General features: G+C 38.3%; 1 protein-coding gene across 2 annotated transcripts in view; it reads left to right on the top strand.

Annotated features, from left to right (window-relative positions):
- The window catches only part of RIF1 (replication timing regulatory factor 1), a 35,377-nt gene that overhangs the window by 1,268 nt on the left and 14,697 nt on the right, over window positions 1-19,412 (top strand). For both annotated transcript variants that reach the window (XM_065671222.1, XM_065671221.1), the window contains exons 2-20: window positions 378-456; window positions 1,126-1,222; window positions 2,482-2,612; window positions 3,073-3,167; window positions 7,702-7,891; window positions 8,526-8,618; window positions 8,714-8,852; window positions 9,900-10,051; window positions 10,839-10,959; window positions 12,015-12,188; window positions 12,442-12,552; window positions 12,801-12,863; window positions 13,749-13,849; window positions 14,058-14,144; window positions 15,593-15,666; window positions 15,773-15,953; window positions 16,865-16,972; window positions 17,208-17,357; window positions 18,773-18,872. In XM_065671222.1, coding sequence (XP_065527294.1) covers window positions 378-456; window positions 1,126-1,222; window positions 2,482-2,612; window positions 3,073-3,167; window positions 7,702-7,891; window positions 8,526-8,618; window positions 8,714-8,852; window positions 9,900-10,051; window positions 10,839-10,959; window positions 12,015-12,188; window positions 12,442-12,552; window positions 12,801-12,863; window positions 13,749-13,849; window positions 14,058-14,144; window positions 15,593-15,666; window positions 15,773-15,953; window positions 16,865-16,972; window positions 17,208-17,357; window positions 18,773-18,872 — 2,246 coding nt within the window. The remainder of the gene's footprint in view (window positions 1-377; window positions 457-1,125; window positions 1,223-2,481; window positions 2,613-3,072; window positions 3,168-7,701; window positions 7,892-8,525; window positions 8,619-8,713; window positions 8,853-9,899; window positions 10,052-10,838; window positions 10,960-12,014; window positions 12,189-12,441; window positions 12,553-12,800; window positions 12,864-13,748; window positions 13,850-14,057; window positions 14,145-15,592; window positions 15,667-15,772; window positions 15,954-16,864; window positions 16,973-17,207; window positions 17,358-18,772; window positions 18,873-19,412) is intronic.

The raw sequence follows: 19,412 nt of genomic DNA, 5'->3' as shown, positions 1-19,412 counted from the left end.
TTCAGCAGTCATGTTAAGTTTGCATATTAACTTTTAATGTTTTCTGTAGAAGTTGCCAGAAAAATGAAAGCCCTTAGTGTTGGTTTTCTTTCTTTTTTTTTTTTGGTGTACTTTATAAGCACAAAATGGGTCATTATTCACCTCCAGTATACTAGGACATGTACTTTATAACACAGTAGTTTACTGATATGTCAGAGTAACCTGCGATGTGACTGGCATTCTTGCTCTTTAACTTCCTTGGTGTTGTGTTTTAGTTTTCTAAAGAAAGAGATAGTTCTATACTGGCTAATGAATTGTGTGCTAGAAATGTAAAGTTATGTCAATTATAACATGCTTAACCTGTGGATATTGCTTTTTTTCCCTTCTGCTCCTTCAAGTCGCTTGACTGGTGAGGAAGGCAAAGGATTCACTGCAGATGTCAGAAAACACTTTCCTCAACTCTGCAAAGTGTTTAAGGTATGTCTTTTCCATTTCATTTTCTACGTTTCAGTGTAGAACTGAAGATATGTTTACGTGGTCAAGGTCAGTGGCCATTGTAAGACTTGAGGTTGAGTTAGTTTAATAATTCAAGGTAGTGACATAGCAGTAAGGGTTTGTCAGCAAAATCTATCTTCCATTACTGTGGAAGAAAGTAAAATACAGGGTCTTTGGTATATTTGGGCAGTGTTAAGCAATGAAATCTGATCATTAGGCAGAAAAGGCAAAGCATGTTGTTTGTCTTCAGAAACACTGGGAATTTAGAATGTAGTAGATGTCAGATTCTTTTAAAGCTTCATGTAAAGACTGTCCTTGGCCATCTTTTTTTTTTTTCCTCTTCTGTTTTAGATGTTTACAGACAACTAGAGTGTCAAGTGATAATACACAACAAGCACAGAAGAACTTTGTTTAGAACTTGCTTCAGTAAAGATGCTTAAATTACAGAGAGCAAAAGTGTCTTCAGCACCTCAAAATTGTTTTATTGATTTGAAGTGTATGTGATCAGGAAGGGATTCCTGCATGGGTGCATTTTTCAAGTGTTTGCTTTTGACAGCTCTCATTTTACTAAGCAGAAGTGTTGTAATACCATACCATATTTCACAGTTACTTCTATAAACTGAGACTTTATGTATATGTTTTGTTTTTCAGGCACACATTTCTAGTCAAAATGTAGAGCTAAGTAATGCAGCATTGCAGGCATTAGGATTCTGTGTTTTTAATTCAAGTATTACGTCTGAATTACCTGGTAAGCAAACTTCAGTGTGCGTGCCGGTAATGTGTGTCTCTGTGTGTGTACATATGTGTATATATCAGGAGTTCTTTCTTTGTCTTTGTTAGCGTATACTTTGACAAAGGTAACAGTTCCCATGTGGTGCAGTGGTTTTGTCGCTAATATGAGCAGCGTGGTCAGTTCACTTAATCGCACCTTTTACAAAGAAATTGTTTTTTTTTTTTCATGCTGTTATGCTAATACTGTTTTACTGCCTTCTAGTTTAATTAAATACTTTGTTTAGATACTGTAATTTTGTGGAATTAGTAATCAAAAAATTGTACAGGTGGAAGAACACTTAGCATCTGGGGACGGCCAGTAGTGTTTGTCAGTGGTTTTGAGACTTTACCTGGCAGGTCCTGGTTCTTAAACCATAGAATGGTTTTGATTAGAAGTGACCTTTCCTATTTTGCAAAATTTAGCCTGATTTCTGATGAATATGAGACAGCTAAAATAATTTCTGTATGGTCCCTTTCCCATAACTTCTAATATTTTTTTTAACCAGTTGACAAATTGCAGTCAGTTTTGTTAGAGAAGGTCAGGTTTCAGAATTAAGTTCTGAAACAGGGCTTTCCTCTTGGTTGAAAAAAGGAGTGTATGTGAGCTTATGTTGGTTTGGTAGTGAGACTATTTACCCACAAAGCCAAAATTTGTAAAAAAAATTAGGCTTGATAGTTTTGAGTCTTAAAGGAATACATGCTTTTCCCCTGTGTCTTCCTAGCTGAATGTAAGGCCTGTGTTAAACCTAATTGTTATTTGTGTAATGAGCTCACTGTTACCTCAGTTATAGCTTTACCACAGTCTTTATTATTAAAGCCTTTTGTAGACCCTAAAATGGATTTATCTGTGTCAGTATAGCAGTGAAATTGACCAAAATGCTGCTAAAGTTACTGGAAGTCCAAGAAGTTTCTAATAATTAAAATACTTAATCTTTAACTCTAGAGGTTTGGGGTGAAATTACCATTGAGTTTTATGGTTTTGTGGTTTCTTCTAAAGGTAATACAGATGTACTACATTAATGGTATCTATATATTAATGCATGTTTAGCTTTTTCACTAGTTTATGTTGGGAGAAACTGCAAAAAAGTAATGTTTAAGTCATGAAATCATGTCCATTGGAACTAGTTGAATGGATCTTTTAGTAACATTAACTGAGGAAAAAATGAGCTGAAACTTGCTAAGAAGCTGATTGAAATTGCATAAACAGAATCTGAGTGCTGTGCCTTCTGCTTTCAGCAACCGAAATACAAGACTTGCTTTCAATAGTGAACAGTGTTGCTGTAAAAACTTCAGACAAAAACACTCGCACTCGGGCACTTTGGGTGATCTCTAAGCAGACGTTTCCTTCTGAAATTGTTAAAAAGGAGGTAAGTTTATTCCATTGCAGGTTTGTTCTGGGTTTGGTTTTTTGGGTTTTTTTTGGTGGCCTGATTTCCTAGGGATGTGAGGCCTATGCAGTCTCTTGGTCACTCTACTAAGTATCTTTTGAATCTGAAGGTAATTTTCTGTCAAATTTGATGCCAAATGTAGAGCCTGGGTTCTTGGAAGAATGATAACGGCAGCTGCAGAGGGAAAAGAACCAAGGAATTATTGCTTCTTCCAAGGGAGAAACTGCAATGTGAGCAATTCTGTTAGATAACAGTGAAGCAGCATGGGGGAGAAACATTGTGAATACTCCAGTTTTGTGATGGCTCTAACCTTAAAACTAGACCTAGCATAATCCAGACACAGGTCACAGTCCTGGGAAATGAAATTTCGTAATTCCAGCTCCTCATGGAAATCCTATTCAGTATTCAGGTGCTGACTCTAATGTTCTTATTTCCCCAGGTGTCCAGTATTATTTCTACCCTGGAAACGATACTTACTAAGGGAGATGTACAATCTATGGTGGTTGAATATGAAGCACTTAATGTTGTTATACGGTATGTGCACTGCAATATTATTATTAAAATAGATACCTAGGGTTTTTTTGCAAGCTATCAGTACAAAATCTTAGTGGCACAAGTATGCTAAAGGCAGTTGTTTTAAGTACTCTTGCAATTGCTCGATATGTTTAAGATTCTTCCTACAGTGTTGTCCTGCTTTTGGCTGGGCTAGAGTTAATTTTCTTCTCAGTAGCTGGTACAGTGCTGTGTTTTGGATTTAGGATGAGAATAATATTGATAACACGGATGTTTTAGGTGTTGCTAAGCAGTGTTTACACTAAGTTGAGGACTTTTCAGCTTCTTGTGCCACACCACCAGCAAGGAGGCTGGGAAGAGGGGGGAGGTCATGTTTTAACCCCAGCCAGCAACACAGCCATGTGCTCACTCCCCCAGTGGGATGTGGGAGAGAACCAGAAGGGTGAAAGAACACTCCTAGGTTGAGACAAAGACAGCTTAGTAAGAAAAGAAAAAGCTGCACATGCACATAAACAAACCAAGGAATTCACTGGCCCCTTCCCATGGTCAGGCAGGTGCTCGGCCATCTCCAGGAGATCAGGGCTACATTGTGTGTAATGGTGACTTGGGAAAACAAATGGCATTACTCAAAAAGCCTGTCCTTTCTCCTTCCCTCAGCTTTACATGCTGGCATTGACATCATCTGGTCTAAAATATCCCTTGGGTTGGTCGAGGTCAGCTGTCCAGGCTGTGTCCCCATCCACCCTGTCCCAGCTCATTGTGTACCCCCAACCTACTTGCTGGTGGGGTGTTGTGAGAAGCAAAAAGGCCTTATCTCTGTGTAAGTACTGCTTCTTGTAAGGCTTGTCCTCCGTTGGATCAGGCTGTAGTAATTCCTGTAACATGCAACTCAGATCATGGATTATAACAATTTAAAGGTATTTCCATTACAGTTTCCAGCCCTGGTCCCTCTGTGCCAGGTTATAGGGTTTAACACTGCAGCGAACTCCTCCTCTTGCTCTTCCCCTGGCTAGCAAAGAGGGGTTCCTGCTATAGTAATTCCTGTAACATGCAACTGAAGCCCCAGGTTACAACAGTGTAAAGGTATTTCCATTGCAGTCTCAACCTCTGGTCCCTTTTGGCCAAACAATTGGGTTTAACTTTGCAATGGATTCCTCCCTTTATCCCTGCTCTGACTTGGACTTATCCACAAACTGCAGTCCCTTAGGGGTGTACCTGCTCCAAGTGGAGCCTGATCTATGAGCCATAGTCTCTCCAGAGATATACCTGTTGTGGCATAGACTTAATCACAGCATAGTTGCTTTCAGGTGCACCAGCCTCTAGTGGCTTTCTCCGTGGGCCACAATGCTTTCAGAGATACACCTGCTCCAGTGTGGCCTTACCCACAGCAACCATCTCTTCAGGAGTGACCCTGCTCCACCATGGCCTCACCCATGACTGCAGTCCTTCCAGAAGTGTACCTGCTCTGCTGTGGCCTTATCTGTGGCCATACACTGAGGTGCTTCAGCAGCAAAACTTTGTGCACAAGCCACTGATGCTCCAAGGTGTACCTGCTGCAGCATGGGCTTACCCTTGGGCCACAGCCCCTTCAGAAGTATACCTGCTGAAGATGCTTTGAGATGTCCTGCTCCCCTCTGGACTTGTCCACAGGTCGCAGTCCCTTTGACTCAAGTTCACACTGGAGTTCCAGCCTATCCAGTACATCACAGAAACAGCAGTGATGCCCTGGCCATCTGCCAGCCCAGGTGCATTGCCGCTGTTGTTACCAAAACATTCCAAGGCACAACAGTCAGATGATCATCAGTATAGTGAAGTAAAAAGCAGCCACTAACAACCACTAGACTGTCATATACAGTGAGGCAAGCAAGACCCAAGACCAGCACTGGTGCATATCAATTAATAGCTAAACAATAATAAAAGCTGTGCATTTGAAATAGTACATTCCAATCAAAACTTGTTATTGTGAATGGTGTCAAAAAGGATTGTTGGGGAGTAACCCCTGATATCAAGCACTATGAAGCTGCTCTCTTGCTCTCCCTCAGTGGTACGGGGGGGGGGGGGGGGGGAAGTAAAGCCTGTGGTTTGAGCTAAGGACAGTAATTGAAATAAATAAAATATTATAGTAATGAGAAGGGGAGAGAGAGGAAAAACCCCAAGAAAAACAAGTGATGCACAAAGCAATTACTCACTGACCAATGCCCAGCCTGTTCCCAAGCAGTGATCAGCTCCCCCTGACCAACTTCATGCACCACCACCCCTCCCCAGTTTGTATACCCAGCATGATGGTCTATGGTATCAAATACTCCTTTGTCTAGTTGGAGTCAGCTATTCTTTGCTCCCTCCTGGCTTCTTGCGCCCCAGCTTCCTGGCAGAGCATGAAAGACTGAAAAGTCCTTGATCAGGATAGGTGCTACTTAGCAACAACTAAAACATCGGTGTGTTATCAGCATTATTTTCAAACCAAAGCCAAAACACATCACTGCACCAGCTGCTAGGAAATAAGTTAACTCTCTCCTAGCCAAAATCAGGACAGGAGTGCACAAGAAGTCGGAAGGGGACACAGCTGGGGCAGCTGACCCCAACTGGCCAAGGGGATATCCTATAGTATAGGCATCCTGCTCACTATACAAACTGGGGGAAAAGCTGGGTGGGGGCTGGTGCTCAGGGACAGGCTGGGCGTCAGCAGGTGGTGAGCAATTGCATTGAACATCACTTGTTCTCTATATGCCAGTTCTTTTATCATCATGACTATTATTTTCGCTTCCTTTTCTGTGCTGTTAAACTGTCTTTATCTCAACCTGTGAATTTTACGGTGGGTTTTTTTTTCCCCCTATTTCCCCCATCCCACTGGGCGTGGGAGAATGAACAAGCGGCTGTGTGGAGTTTAACTTCTGGCTGTGTTACTGTCAGTTCAACAGGGTGAAGCTGCATGAGCTACTGTTTTTGTTCTTTTGCCAGTGGTTCTTCTGAACAGCTTCATTTGCAGAATATTCCATTAATGATAATATGACAGTTGATTCTGATGCAGAAAGTAGTTGGTATTCAGATAAACTTGCGTTGTTTTAATTTTTAATGGCTTGTTAACAATTCTGTCCAGAGTCTCATGTGTGCTTCACTAGTCATGTTCTTACATTTTAGCTTTCGTTTTCATAACCTAATAAGATTCTCATTAGATGGGTTCTTATTTTAAAATGTCTCGTTGGTGCTTTACAAATTTTACTGCAGTGTTTCTCATAACATTGTTGAGATTGCTGTTTAAATTCCATAGGTGACATTTTAGGACCAACACCAAGAGTGCATTATTTTGGTCAGCAGCGCTAGAATAATCAATTTTTTCTTTACTTCATATTAATTATTTAGTACATAGCTTGAGCTTATATCTTTACTGTTATTTATTTTGCATCGAGTTTGAACTGCAAATCCATTTTATAGTAAAATAGTTAAAGCAGTAATTATTTGTTCATTTGCTCACTTTATCTCTAATACGTTGGTTTTCTGCAGCAGAGAATTGGAATATTTTATTTTGCACAGTATTTAGCAACTTCTTGCATCTGACTGATTGTACACCAGTACCTCTTTTGCAAACCTGAGATGCAGTAGACAATTGTTTCTGGAAAATTACATGTCTTATTAAATGGTTTAATTACTGTATATATACATGACTATATGTGGTCATTAAAAATATGTAGTTCTATCTGAAAATAAACAGCTACTGGGTCTCAGGCTGGTTGGCAGCAGTGGCAGGACAGTGCTTTTGTTCACAGGTTAGGCTGGTGACAGATACACTGTTTTTTTAAGAACTGCTTGTCCTCTGGCTTTAATAAAATTACCCAAAAGGCAGCAGTTTTCCTTAGTACAGCTGTAGTGATGGGGATTTGACATACCTGTGCCAAAGAGAGGACACTTGGCAAAATGTAATGACTTCTGGAGACAAGGTGGTTACTACAGGCTGGTTTGAATATAAGCTGGGTCCTCCTGTTTCTGAAAGCCTTGCTGGCATATGTGTAAACGTCTGTCAGACTGTGCTCCAGCAGCTCCATAATAGAAGGATAAAAACTGAACATTTGACTAGGCTAATATACATTGAGTCTGTGCAAACCTGTGCTGCTGCAGGATTTCAGTTGATTTTCCAAAGCAAGTATGTATTGTTTTCAGCATGCATGGCCTGTGGGAGCTGCTCTGTACTGCTAAGAACATACAAGGGATGGTTAATACGCAAGCTTAGTGCTTGGTCACTGATAAGGAAAGGATAGTATGTTCCTTTCAGGCTTTCAATTCAGCTTGTTTGCCTAAAAAGCTGTGATAGAATATGTCAGTCTGTTCTGCTTTTAGAGAAGTTTATCTGAAATAACAGTTCAGCTTTGCAGTTTTAAGTGAGCTGTCAAAATACAATTGCTTAGAAAAATAAAAAAAAAATAGAACTGTTTAGCATGGTTTGCTGTAAATTGTATGTTGAGTTAGAGCATTTATTGATGATACCAAGATTATCTTTGCATGTCTGAGCGATATATCTGTTGGAGATTTGTAATACCCATATTTGTTTTTTTGGATCTAGCTTAATGGAGCAAACTCCAGCCCAGATGGGAGAAGAGGCTGTGAGGTGGGCAAAACTGATCATTCCCCTGGTTGTCCATTCAGCTCATAAGGTACAGTTACGAGGTGCCACTGCCCTGGAGATGGGCATGCCATTGCTCCTCCAGAAACAGCAGGAGGTGGCAGCTGTCACTGAGCACCTCATGACCACAGTAAGTAGGAATGCTCTGCTTTTTTTCCAGGGGCAACAGCAGTAGTCATTAGGGTTGTTGGTTGATTGCTTGGAGTGTTTTAAATTTTATTAAAAGGTAATAGAGACAGACACTGGAGGCCTGAATAAAGATGAAGGCAAGAAAAGGCACCAAGTACATCAGCATTTTCCATGTCCATTAGAAGATTCCCAACCCTATTTAATGACAGTGCATTTGGTCTTTTTGATGAAGCTTTTCATATTCCCCTTCACTTTCAGAACTGTAGCCTTATTTACTTTACCTTATTCACTGTGGAAGTTAAGTATGTTTACAAAAAAACCCAAAAGCCAGGTGGGTTTTAGGGTCACAGTGTGTTTAGGCTTAGAGAGACTATAAGTATTTGAGGAAATGGATTTTGATTTTGCCACTGTAAGAATAATTAAAACCAGCTATACACTTCAGCTGAGAAGGTAATCAGATAGTAGCAACATTTGACTGATTTACCAGCAAATGCTATGTGGTACAGAATTAAATAGTGATTTAGCAAGAGCGTTGTTCCAGGTTGGTTGGGTTTCCAGAAGTTGGTACGAGTATGAATTTTTTTCAGATAATTGAATAAATTTCTTATAGAAATTATGTTTCTTTCTGTCTGCAGAAATTGATTTCAGAACTTCATAAACTGTTTTCTACAAAAAATGAGACATACGTTTTAAAATTATGGCCGCTGTTTGTCAGATTACTTGGAAAGGTAAGCAGAAAAGCAGTAAGTTCTACAATCATGAGTCATTAGGGAGGGAATTTTTGACAACACAGTATCTTAATTCTGAACATCTTTATCTTCAGACTCTGCATCGTAGCGGCAGTTTTATCAACTCATTGCTGCAATTGGAGGAGCTTGGATTTCGTAGTGGCTCACCAGTGGTAAAGAAAATAGCCTTCATTGCATGGAAGAGTCTAATAGATAATTTTGCTCTCAATCCAGGTAGATTGAAAAAGTTAACCTGAATCGTTCTGACTGCAGTCACTTTACATAACTGGAAGAAAATATTCTGTCTATAGTGGTTGATACCATGGCACGTACCACTGGATATACACATAGTATATGGGTGGTGTATACATAGTGGTGTAAATATACATATACATATATACACACACACACACATAGTGGTATATACTGTGTGTATATGCCTAAGTTAAATTCAAGTTGGATTTTTGCTGTTCTAAGGAAAAAGGGCAGTTTGATCAGTAGTTCTCATTTTTTCTGCTATGAGAAATGAATAGAATAAAATTAACAAACATTCCTTTTGTAATTCGTTAATTGGTCCAACCAGCAAAAATAGAGAATAAAACATTCTGTAGATCTTACTTTGGACTATGTGGGTTAATTGGAGAAGAACAATGCTTCAGGATTCTACAGGCGTTAAACAAAGTTCCTCTAAAAGTGTAACTGAGACCTGAACAAGTCTTTAAAAACACACAGTATTTATTTTTTGATTGTTTCTCCTTACCGCATGTCCTGAAAAAGCTTAATGTGGACATTTCTTAGTTCAGATGAATTTAACCAAAATTGTAATTTAAATTTGTTTATCCGTTCATTTATTTTAATGATTGTTTCCCATTAATTATTTAACAAAGGACTTGATTCTATCAGAAGATAAAAATCTATGGCACAACTGGCGTTCATTATGCTTGTTCCAGTAAGGCTGGTTTTTCTTTTACTGTGTTAGACAGGACTGTGACATAGCAAGCATGAGCGAATTTCGTTCTGTTTATGTTGGTATGCAGTAGATTTCATTTCAGTCTCGGTATCGGAGACTTGCTATCTCCAGGATTGTTCTAGATAACAGAGCAGTAAAATAGCCTGAAAGGTTGGTGAATTTACTATTATTTTAGTTTTATAAATTGCCATTAATTGAATTTTAAGCTAAAATATTTTAGGAAAAAAGTTAATGGTTTAAAACGTTTTCCTCTTGTTCTGTGGTTTAATTATTTATGTTGCTTAAAAGTATGTTTTTTCTTGCTCTTCAAGATATATTGTGCAGTGCTAAAAGGCTGAAATTGCTAATGCAGCCACTGAGCTCGATCCATGTGAGAACAGAGGCTTTGGCCCTGACAAAGTTGGAGGTCTGGTGGTATTTACTCATGAGGCTGGGACCTCAGCTGCCTGCCAACTTTGAACAGGTAATAAACTGAAAATAGTCACAGATTGATCAGCCTGTGTGGAAGGTGTGAAGTTACATCCCCTCTTTGTTACCATAACTTACTCTGTGCCTGCTTTCTCCTTCTCTAGTTTATTATTAAAATAAAACTCTTAAGGAACCAAATCTGACCTTTGAATTGGTGTGTTTTGTGTAGCACAAGCGCTTGGACTATATGTAAAATCTTTTTAAAGCCCCAAAAGATTTGAGACGTATCTGAATGTTGTGTGAGCATCTGGGGGAAAATCTCCAGTGAGTGCAGAATACTAGTAAATAGGACTGCTTTGTCCTTTCACTGGGCAAGTATATGCTTTGGAAAGTCTGCCACAGGAAAACATGCTGAAAATACCACAAAACATTTAGAAAAATGCATATAGAAATAAAAATGATGCAGGTGTTTCATTGTGTTTCATTGCTACTCACATTATTGCTGGAATATACGTAATGTTTTTATTAGGTTTCTGAATATCAGTAAGTTAAACTTCAAGGAAGGAAGTAAAGAAAAAACAATCTTACCTTTTTAGTTATGGTACAGTCAGATCTTTCTAGCATGAGTTTTTGTTTCATCTAGCCATTTCTAATTCATGTATCACTATGCATATGTTATACAGCATCTTTAAAATGTTATTATAAGTGCCCAGAAAGTCTGGAACACTGATGCTGTGAGCAGCAGTAATGTCCGTGTGATACTTGAAACTTATGGTTCTTCGTGGCTTACGGCTTGTATGTGTCATACCTGTTTTCACTGAGGAGGCTTGATGTCTTTGCAGGTTTGTGTACCATTAATCCAAAGTACTTTAAGTCTGGATTCTTCTCCTGCATTGCAAGGAGCTTCCTCACGTGTACCAGGCAACCAGAGTTTAGTGTCTGCAACCCCTGTACAGAAATCAGGTATTAAAATACAAACCTGCTTCCAACTCTGTTCCAGGTGCTAAAAGCAGTCTGCTCTAGTTAACACCTTTATGCTTTTTCATTTGCAGTGAAACAGTAATTTTTTCTGTATGCTTGTTGGAGAGCTCAGTGGTAATGATTTATATTGGTTAAAATTAGGCTGCTGTAGTCAGTATTTCAAGTTTATAAAATTGTGCTAATCAAATCATGTTGAGGACCAGTTTTCATGTCCTGAATTACGTTTTTTTGCAAAGGAGCTTTGGTTTGAAATGTAGCTTTTCATGTATTCATGTGCTGTTTATCGATGCCATTATCATTTCTGTAGTATTTTTAGTTTCTGCCCGATTAGTAACCCAGTACACAATATAATCACAGTGCATCAGTAGTTTGGGTTTGAAAGACATGTGAAATCACATCTACTTGAGCTTTACATCTTAATGCCCGAGATAAGGAATGGCCTCTTTTCCTCTCTGTATGGAAAACTCAGAATTCACAGCTTGTATAGACTGACGTAGCAGTCTACACATATTCTATACACTGAAGCCTCAGTTATGTTATGGAAGTGTCCTGGATGTGTAGCTCTTCATTTATTCCCTTTCTTAACAAAAAGAAAAAAAAAAGCTCATCTTAGTTCTGTGAGATTGTAACTGAGGTCATAACCAGACCTGTTAGACTTGGGTTCAGTGTAAAAGTTTCTGCTCTTTCATAGCAGTGGAGTGACTATGTAACTCGTGTATAGCATAGCTTGTGTCTTGCTCTGCAACCACAGCTTCTGTGGAGACTTGTGTCACCAAAATGAAGTTTGGCGTCTAGGACTGTGCAATCTTGGAAGATGTTCATACTTCCAAAGTGCATGGTTATGACTGATGTTAAGCCTTACTTCTTACTGGAGCTCACGCTAGGTTTCTGGCTGGCTTTTAGAGGTCCCTTTTAGCCAGTGCTATTCTCTGATTTCTTCTTTTCATGTTCATTTGGGCTTTTGGTCTACTGGATCTTTCCTTTCACTTGATTGCAGGTGAAACACAAGACATTGTTATTTTCCTTCACCCGTATAGGTCCGTACCCGTTTGCAAGTCCAGCCACACCAAGGATGAACTTGAACTCTAGCACAGCAGGACTGGTGGTGATTCCTTCCATTCAGCTTTTAGGAGTTGAAATGCTGCTTCACTTCCTGATGGGACCAGAAGTTTTAGACTTTGCCAAGCAAAACAAACTTGTGCTTAGTTTAGGTATATGAGTTACATTTCTTTTTGAAGTGCTTTCACATGATCTGAAACTGCCAGTTTTGCTGCATTTAAAGATATCTACTAGAATGAAATGCTTTAAACATTTAAAACTGTCAATTGTCATCTTTAATACTAGAAGTTCGGTTTATGTTAAATGCTGTAAGCGAACACAGATCCTTGATTGTTTTTAAGGCTTGTTTTACCAGTAGACTGCAAAATAAAATAGTTATGGAATGTGGTTCTTTTTTTCTCCTAGAGCCTCTCCAGTATCCGCTGATTGGTAGCCCTTCTTTTTTTTGTAAGCATGCCAGCACATTTGTCAGCGCAGTTCAGGATGGTTTTATTGCAATTGGAAAAGAAGTTCCTGGTAAGAATTTAGTGGCAAAATTCTCTTTATTTTCTGGAAAATAAAGTGGGTGAGGGAAACACAAGGAGAAATAACCACTTGCTGTAATGCTTTGATGTTACATTAAATAAAACTGCTCAGACTTGCTTTGAAAGCTTGCATCAGTTTTGGGTTATGTTAAAGTCCGCTGTTTTAACACTGTATTTTAAGTGCAGCATTGTTCAATGTTTTTATTACAAACTGAATAAAAATACTATGTTATCTTGTAGATTGTATGCTGAATGTTATATGGAAGGACATAAATGGATACGTGAAAACAGCTATTGAATCAGGTAAAAAGTGTACTTTTTTGTCACTGCTGACCAGTTAAGAGTTGTTCTTTAAGATTAGACCTTAAGTAGTGTTTGCTTCATTGCTAGTAAAGCTTGGTTGTAGGTATCATCATCAGTCCTTTCTGAAGCAACAGCTGATACTTTTTGTGGTGCTTACATCTTTATGTGACAAATACAAAATCATAGTGATCTATTCCAGTGAGGATTATTAGGGAAGGCAGCAGAGTGTATGACTGCACGTGTGTTGCATGTAACAGTAAGGAAGGCATTAAAGCACTTGAACTGCTTTTCTTGCTGAAGAAATCTTTCCAGTTCCAAAAAACAACCAAACCCCTCCTCAGGACCTTGGTGTTGACAAATGGAGACATTCAGTACATTACTGAAATGAGCATAAAGTCTTTGTTATGTGACTGTCGCTACCTGTTTAAGTAAATTTTCATACTGTGATGTCTTTAAGATGTATAGAAGTTGTTCCCTAATTTAAAAATGTGTTCATTACTCTGTGAAGGCTTTGAAAGTCCAGAGTATTCTTAATAATGAAATCCCTTATATTGAAAAATCTAACTGAAAAGCATAAAAGAAACGAAGTGCACTGCTTGGATGGATGCAAAATTTCACAACTTTTTTTAGCAGTCAGTGTTAAGGTTGTTAATGATATGTAGGTGTTGACACTTTACTAATAAAACTTGGGGGCTTTATTTTTATTTAAAGCTTGAGGTTTCAGTTACGCTGTTCTTCAGAGTGAGATTTGATATCTGAATCTATCAAGTATTTGTTATATGTTTATAAATACAGAATATTTTTGATCTTACGGTACTTAAAGTTGTGATTGTCAAAGCGGCCATTGTTTTGGTCTGCTGTAACTCTAAATACGCTTTATTCTAGGAAATAAGAAAGAAAAGCAAGGGTCGGAAATACTGACTATGTTGCTCCAGGCCTTAAAAAACACTGTTAATTCAAATTCTCTTCCTGTGCAGAAAATACTGGTAAGTTGGGTGGGTTTGTCCGTTTTTTGAAAGGACAGTTACTGAAATGATGGCTATATTCTTTTTATTTTCACTGAAGGAAAGCAGTTGTTACAATTTTGTTTTAATTTGTGGTGTTACTTCAATTCTTTGTGTTATTTAAAGTATTCAAGGCCTCAGTAAAAACATATTTACATACATCTCTTTTTTTTTCTTTTCCCCTGCTTAGTCCCTCATTGATATTACTGTTAAGGAGTTGCCTCCAAAAGTACTGGGATCACCAGCTTATCAGATTGCTGATATGGATCTTTTAAATGTAAGTCACACTTCATTCCAAAACTCTGGTCTTTATACCTGCTGAAAGGTATTAGGATGTCATATTTGCACAATTTACAGAGCAGTTCCTAAATCTTGAGATCCAAATCTTTCAGGAAATCACATTCCATGTTCCAGAATGCATACTTTATCCAGCCCTCATTTCAGATGACTAAATTTAACTGTCTGTAACTGAAAATGGATATGCTGGAAATACTGTAGTATCAAAAGGGGATTGCTCACAGTCGTGTCATGATTTAAAATACAGGTTGCAGATACTTCACAAGGAGACTGCGTAGTCGAACAGTGTAGTATGACTTATATACTGAACACTGACATTTTGGGGCAATATTCTGAAGTCAACAGAGTGAAGTGCTTAAAGGCAGAACATGTTACTCCTCAGGAAGAATTTACCTGCACAGAAGCAAAGCAGAGAATGTCATGCTAGACAGCATTATTTCAGAACAATTTCAGAAGTCATGGTGGGCTAAAGCATTTGCCATGGTCTACTGCAGGAAAAGTAAGGGTACTCATTAGCAGGCAGAACTACTCTGTCCTACTTTGGTCCTAATGAGCCCTAAGGGGAGGGCTGCTGTGTGTTCTGTTCACTGTGTAGGAAGGGAGGAGCAGATGTCAACAAGTTAGAAAAATTACCAAAATGAAAAGTAACCTGTGAGAAGAGGCTGAAGTGACACTTTTATGTGTGTGTTTGGAGTGGGGCAGGCTAAGAAGGAGCATGCTTCCACTTAGGTTTATTAAATATCTAAAAGGTTGTTTAGAGACTTAAAATTGGATGATGATGAGCTCTTCTCTTACTACGTCCACCAGTAGAAGGAAGGCAACTTGTTTATTTTGCAGCAGTGGTAATAAAGCTTTTTAGGCTTTTCCCCCTCACAAGTGTTTTATTTGCATTTGGAGGCTTTTTCTGACTTAGATACAAGTCAGAATTTCATTAAGGGTTTGAAACTTTAACTGGTGGGTATTAACTGCATTTAAATAAATACTTGAACATCAGCAACCGTATAATACTTGTAATAGATTTTGGGAGCACTTGTCCATAGGCTGTCTTGCTGAATCCTCGAAATATGCAAATCTCAGGTTGCTCCATCTTGTTCCAGGCATCATCACACACACACTGATAGCATTATGTGCATCTGCCTTACCATGGTGCCTGTCGTTTCAAAGCAGGAATGGCCCAATACTCTAAAACCCGCAGTCTTTGAAACAGAAAAGTCTTCTGTTTCAGTGATAGTGTAATTTGTATTCTGCCAAAGCACCAGGACCTAGCAGAAGTGTTATTTTGAAGTGTTAGAATTGACAGTTTTTGACAGCTTTCAGTAATTGTAGGTTTCTCGCTTAGAGTTAAATGTAATATATAGATGCATGTGTGAGGCAATTGTTCCATTTTGATGTATATGTTGTTTTGACCTCTTAAATTTCTTTTACAAGGGAACACCAGCTTTGTTCTTAATTCAGCTGCCTTTCCATAACAACCTCTTGAAATGCTGCGTGACAGATGAAAGGTATGTGGTGGTGGTTGAGTATAATGAGCTTCCAATAGAGCTTGTAGAAGTTTTTCCTAACTTCAGCTAAAAAAAACTACTTTACCTATTTAACTTCCTTCCCTAGATTCTTTGTAATTCTGGAAACACTTGTGGGTTATGTTTTGTCTGGGCCTACATCTCCCCTGGCTTTCAGTGAATCTGTGATCTCCATTATTAATCAGAGTGCAAAGCAAGTGGAAAATAAGGAGCATCTTTGGAGAATGTGGAGTATTGTTGTTAATCCACTAACTGACTGGATTAATCGGGTATAGTGGCTTTTTGTTCTCTTCCCCACCCCCCAAAAAACCCTCAGGAAAACTGTGCCTGTCTTCTATCTTAATGTATTTTTAGGAATTGCATGTCTTGAAGTGATAGTAACATTAAATAAGCAGCATTTTTTTTAAAACATCCCTAACTGGAGTGCAAACATTTGCAGCAAGGTAGGATGAAGGCCAGTAGTGGTGGTTTAAAGTGGTTTAAAGACTGATCACTCTTCAGTACAAAGTCCAGTGTAATGCTGGGAAGGTTCTCCTTTTTTAAGATGAGAAATGTGTGCTTCAAGCCTTCACTCCTTGAAATGCTTTTGCTGCTACAAAGGTCAGAAGCCTGTCTTCCAGGGCCTTTTAACTTCTAAACATTAAGAGGCTTGTTTGCTTTAGATGAAAATGGAACAAATACAAAGCTGTGACGTTTAGGATGTAATTGGAAGAGTGTCTCTTAGATTTCTTGACTGGAAGCCTCACTGAAAGCCATATAAACTAATATTCAACAGGCCTGCAGATTACTTACTAGAAGTAACTGAAATATGAGAGTTGTTGAACTCCAGCCCTCACTTAGTCACTAGACCTAAAAAACTTAGATTTTATGAAGAAAGTCTTAGGTGCTTTAAATAAGTTGCTGTCATCATTTACTGCAACTGAAACAAAAAACATACAAGACATTTTCTAGCTGATATTTTAGTCTTGGAATGAAGCTGTTTTGGAATTTAGAAGCAATACTTTTTATCTCTTTAAACAGTAGGATCAGCTTCAGCTCTTGAAAGAAGTGAGACTAGCTGATTTCAAAATGTCACTGGCAGTTGAGCTTGCACAGATCTTATGTACAAAGCAAACACATTTAAAACAGCCTTATTTGTCATTAAGTTTTCGCTAATTAGAAAATCGTTTCCTCTTTGCAGACTAACGAAGTAAACCAGGGGGATGCACTGGAGCACAACTTCAGTGCTGTTTACTGTGCATTGTTGTTACCAGTATCACAGATCTTCCCCACTCAGGGATTTCCACAGGTAACAGTGAATGCATAATGTTGATTAGTAGCAATGTGGTTTTAAAAGATATCTGAGGTACTACCTGATAGTCTCACAGTAGAGTTTGTAACCAATATCTGTATACATTGGACCACTGCTCCAGGGTTGGATTTCTTGAGTTACATCAGTTTTGATGGAAGAAGAAAGCTTAAAGCAAGTTTTTTTTCTCTTTGCACAGACATTGATATTTATAAACTTTTTCTTTCTGTTAAAGCCAACTATGAAATCCTTGTTGTGCACTTGGTCAGACCTGTATAGAGCATTTGCTCGCTGTGCTGCTTTAGTTGCAACAGCCGAAGAAAACCTATGCTGTGAAGAACTTTGTGCCAAAATAGTATCTGGGCTAGAAGGTGAAACTCCAGTAGTGAGTATAAACCAGTGATATTGAACTATCTAAATACTTTAGCAGTTATATAAAATAACCTATTGTAAACTCTAATGTAACGCTTTCTATAACTGAAAGTGGTTTAGGTGGGATTATGATAAAGCTGTAACAAAATTCTGTGTTATTAACAGGAGTTGAAATTGATACAAAAGAGTAAAAATAATGATAAAACATAAATACTAAAAGAGAAATTAAGCAGTCTTTGGATTTGTATTCTAACTATTTAAGTAGAAATGGTTACTGAATATCATCATGATAAATATTATTTGTCCAGTTGAAATGTGTGTATTTATAAAGTGACTTCAGGCTGAATTAACAAATGCCATAAAGCGAGGCACTTTGATTAGGAAGGAGGGTACAGTAGCACTGAGCATTCAGAGGGCAGAGCTTGCCATATTCCTGGTACCACCAACTTTGTACGCTAAAATTTAAAGACTTTACTTCTGAAGCGTTATCAAGGAAAAAGCTTTTAAAAATGGAGCCTTTACATTATCTTCTTGCTTGTTTGCAAGCCCACATCATGTGGGGAGATAAAGTGCCTGTAGGTGCCAGTGAACATAAGCTTTGCAGCACAAAATCCTTTGTGCTTCCAAGTTGACCGTCTTTTGAAAAGAATACTGTGAAAAGAACAAATCAGAGAAACAGTTGAGAAAGAGAAATGGAATTTGAATCCTGGAATTTGCAGGATTACAGCATTCTAACTTACTTTGGATGGTGCTGTATCCCAAATACAAGCCTCAGTTTTCACGAATTAATAATTAAGCAAGCTCAATTTAAACACCTTAAAGCTTCAGTATGTAAGTTATATTGAAACTAAACTTTCTTTGGGCCAAACTATCAATGTTCTTTTTAAAAGCAAATTTTGTATTATTTAGAAGAATTTGTGATGGATTGAAGAAGAAAAATACCCTTGACCCATCTTTTTCCATGTACCACAAGCATTTGTGCTTCCTGAATGCTAGTGACAGTGTCATTGTTACTCCTGCAGTGACTTCTCTGAAAATCAGGTTTTGTTTTCAAGTCCAGTAACTGAAGTGCACACTGACATCTGGTGATGTGTTTTGCTGGATTCGTGATGCCTTCAACTGTAATACTTCTGGTGCACCTTCTTAAATCTAGCACTTTTTTGCAGCTGAATGTTCACCAGTTTGCTTCTTTAGATTGTCTGCATGCGTATGTCTTATTTGTGTAGCGTAGGAAGACTCAATCTTCAGCTTGTGTAAAAGTGTGTACTTTAAAATGTAACCTTACTGAGTCTAGCTGATAGCGTGGACAGATTTTATCCACTTTTAAATTTAAAAGCTGCTTGCATTGCTTTCCTGAATGGTCAGCGTGTTTTCTTCTGTCACCATTGCTCTTTTGGGCTTTGCTTATGACTTCTGTTTCCTCCTCAGATGATTTCAATGATGGAAGGTCTCATTCATATTTTATCAGTCATGGCTGACTGCATCAACTTTGCACCATACGATACTAAATATCAGCCAAAAAATAAATGTAAGGAAATACTTGACTATTGGGGTTTTCCGTGTCTTTTGTTCCAGAGTCAGTAAAAATTAGCGTTACTGTAGAGGCAGAAGTGATGACTGTAGAGGCAGAAGTGATGACTGTAGGGTATCTATGGTCTGTATATGCTACCCATGCTATCTAAGCACTGAAGGGACTGACAAAAAAATCATAAAAAGGAACTAAAAATATCACCCAGTATGGATATTTGAGTATCAGATCTTTTCTATTTGTTGAGCTGTCGAGCAGTTACTGTGTAGCCTGACAAAATGCATCTGTAATGGATGTAAGTGTTGAGGCCACTTCACTTCTCAGTTCACTGTCAAACACAGCTGGTTTCTGAAGTTCGATTTGGTATTTTCATTTCTGATTTCATTTTTGCACGTGAAATCTGCAGCTTTCGCTTTGTTCAGTCGTAATCAGAGGCAGTAATGCTTGAATGTAATCCACCGTCTAATTATGTGGTACCTGCCTAAGCCTGACAATGAACATTGATGTAACATTTGAAACTGCTTTGCATAAAATAGTCAA

The sequence above is a fragment of the Lathamus discolor genome, chromosome 3, assembly GCF_037157495.1.
Source record: "Lathamus discolor isolate bLatDis1 chromosome 3, bLatDis1.hap1, whole genome shotgun sequence".
Taxonomy (NCBI): Eukaryota; Metazoa; Chordata; class Aves; order Psittaciformes; family Psittacidae; genus Lathamus; species Lathamus discolor.
Note: the sequence above shows the minus strand (reverse complement) of the source record. Positions and strands in the feature narration are given on the sequence as shown.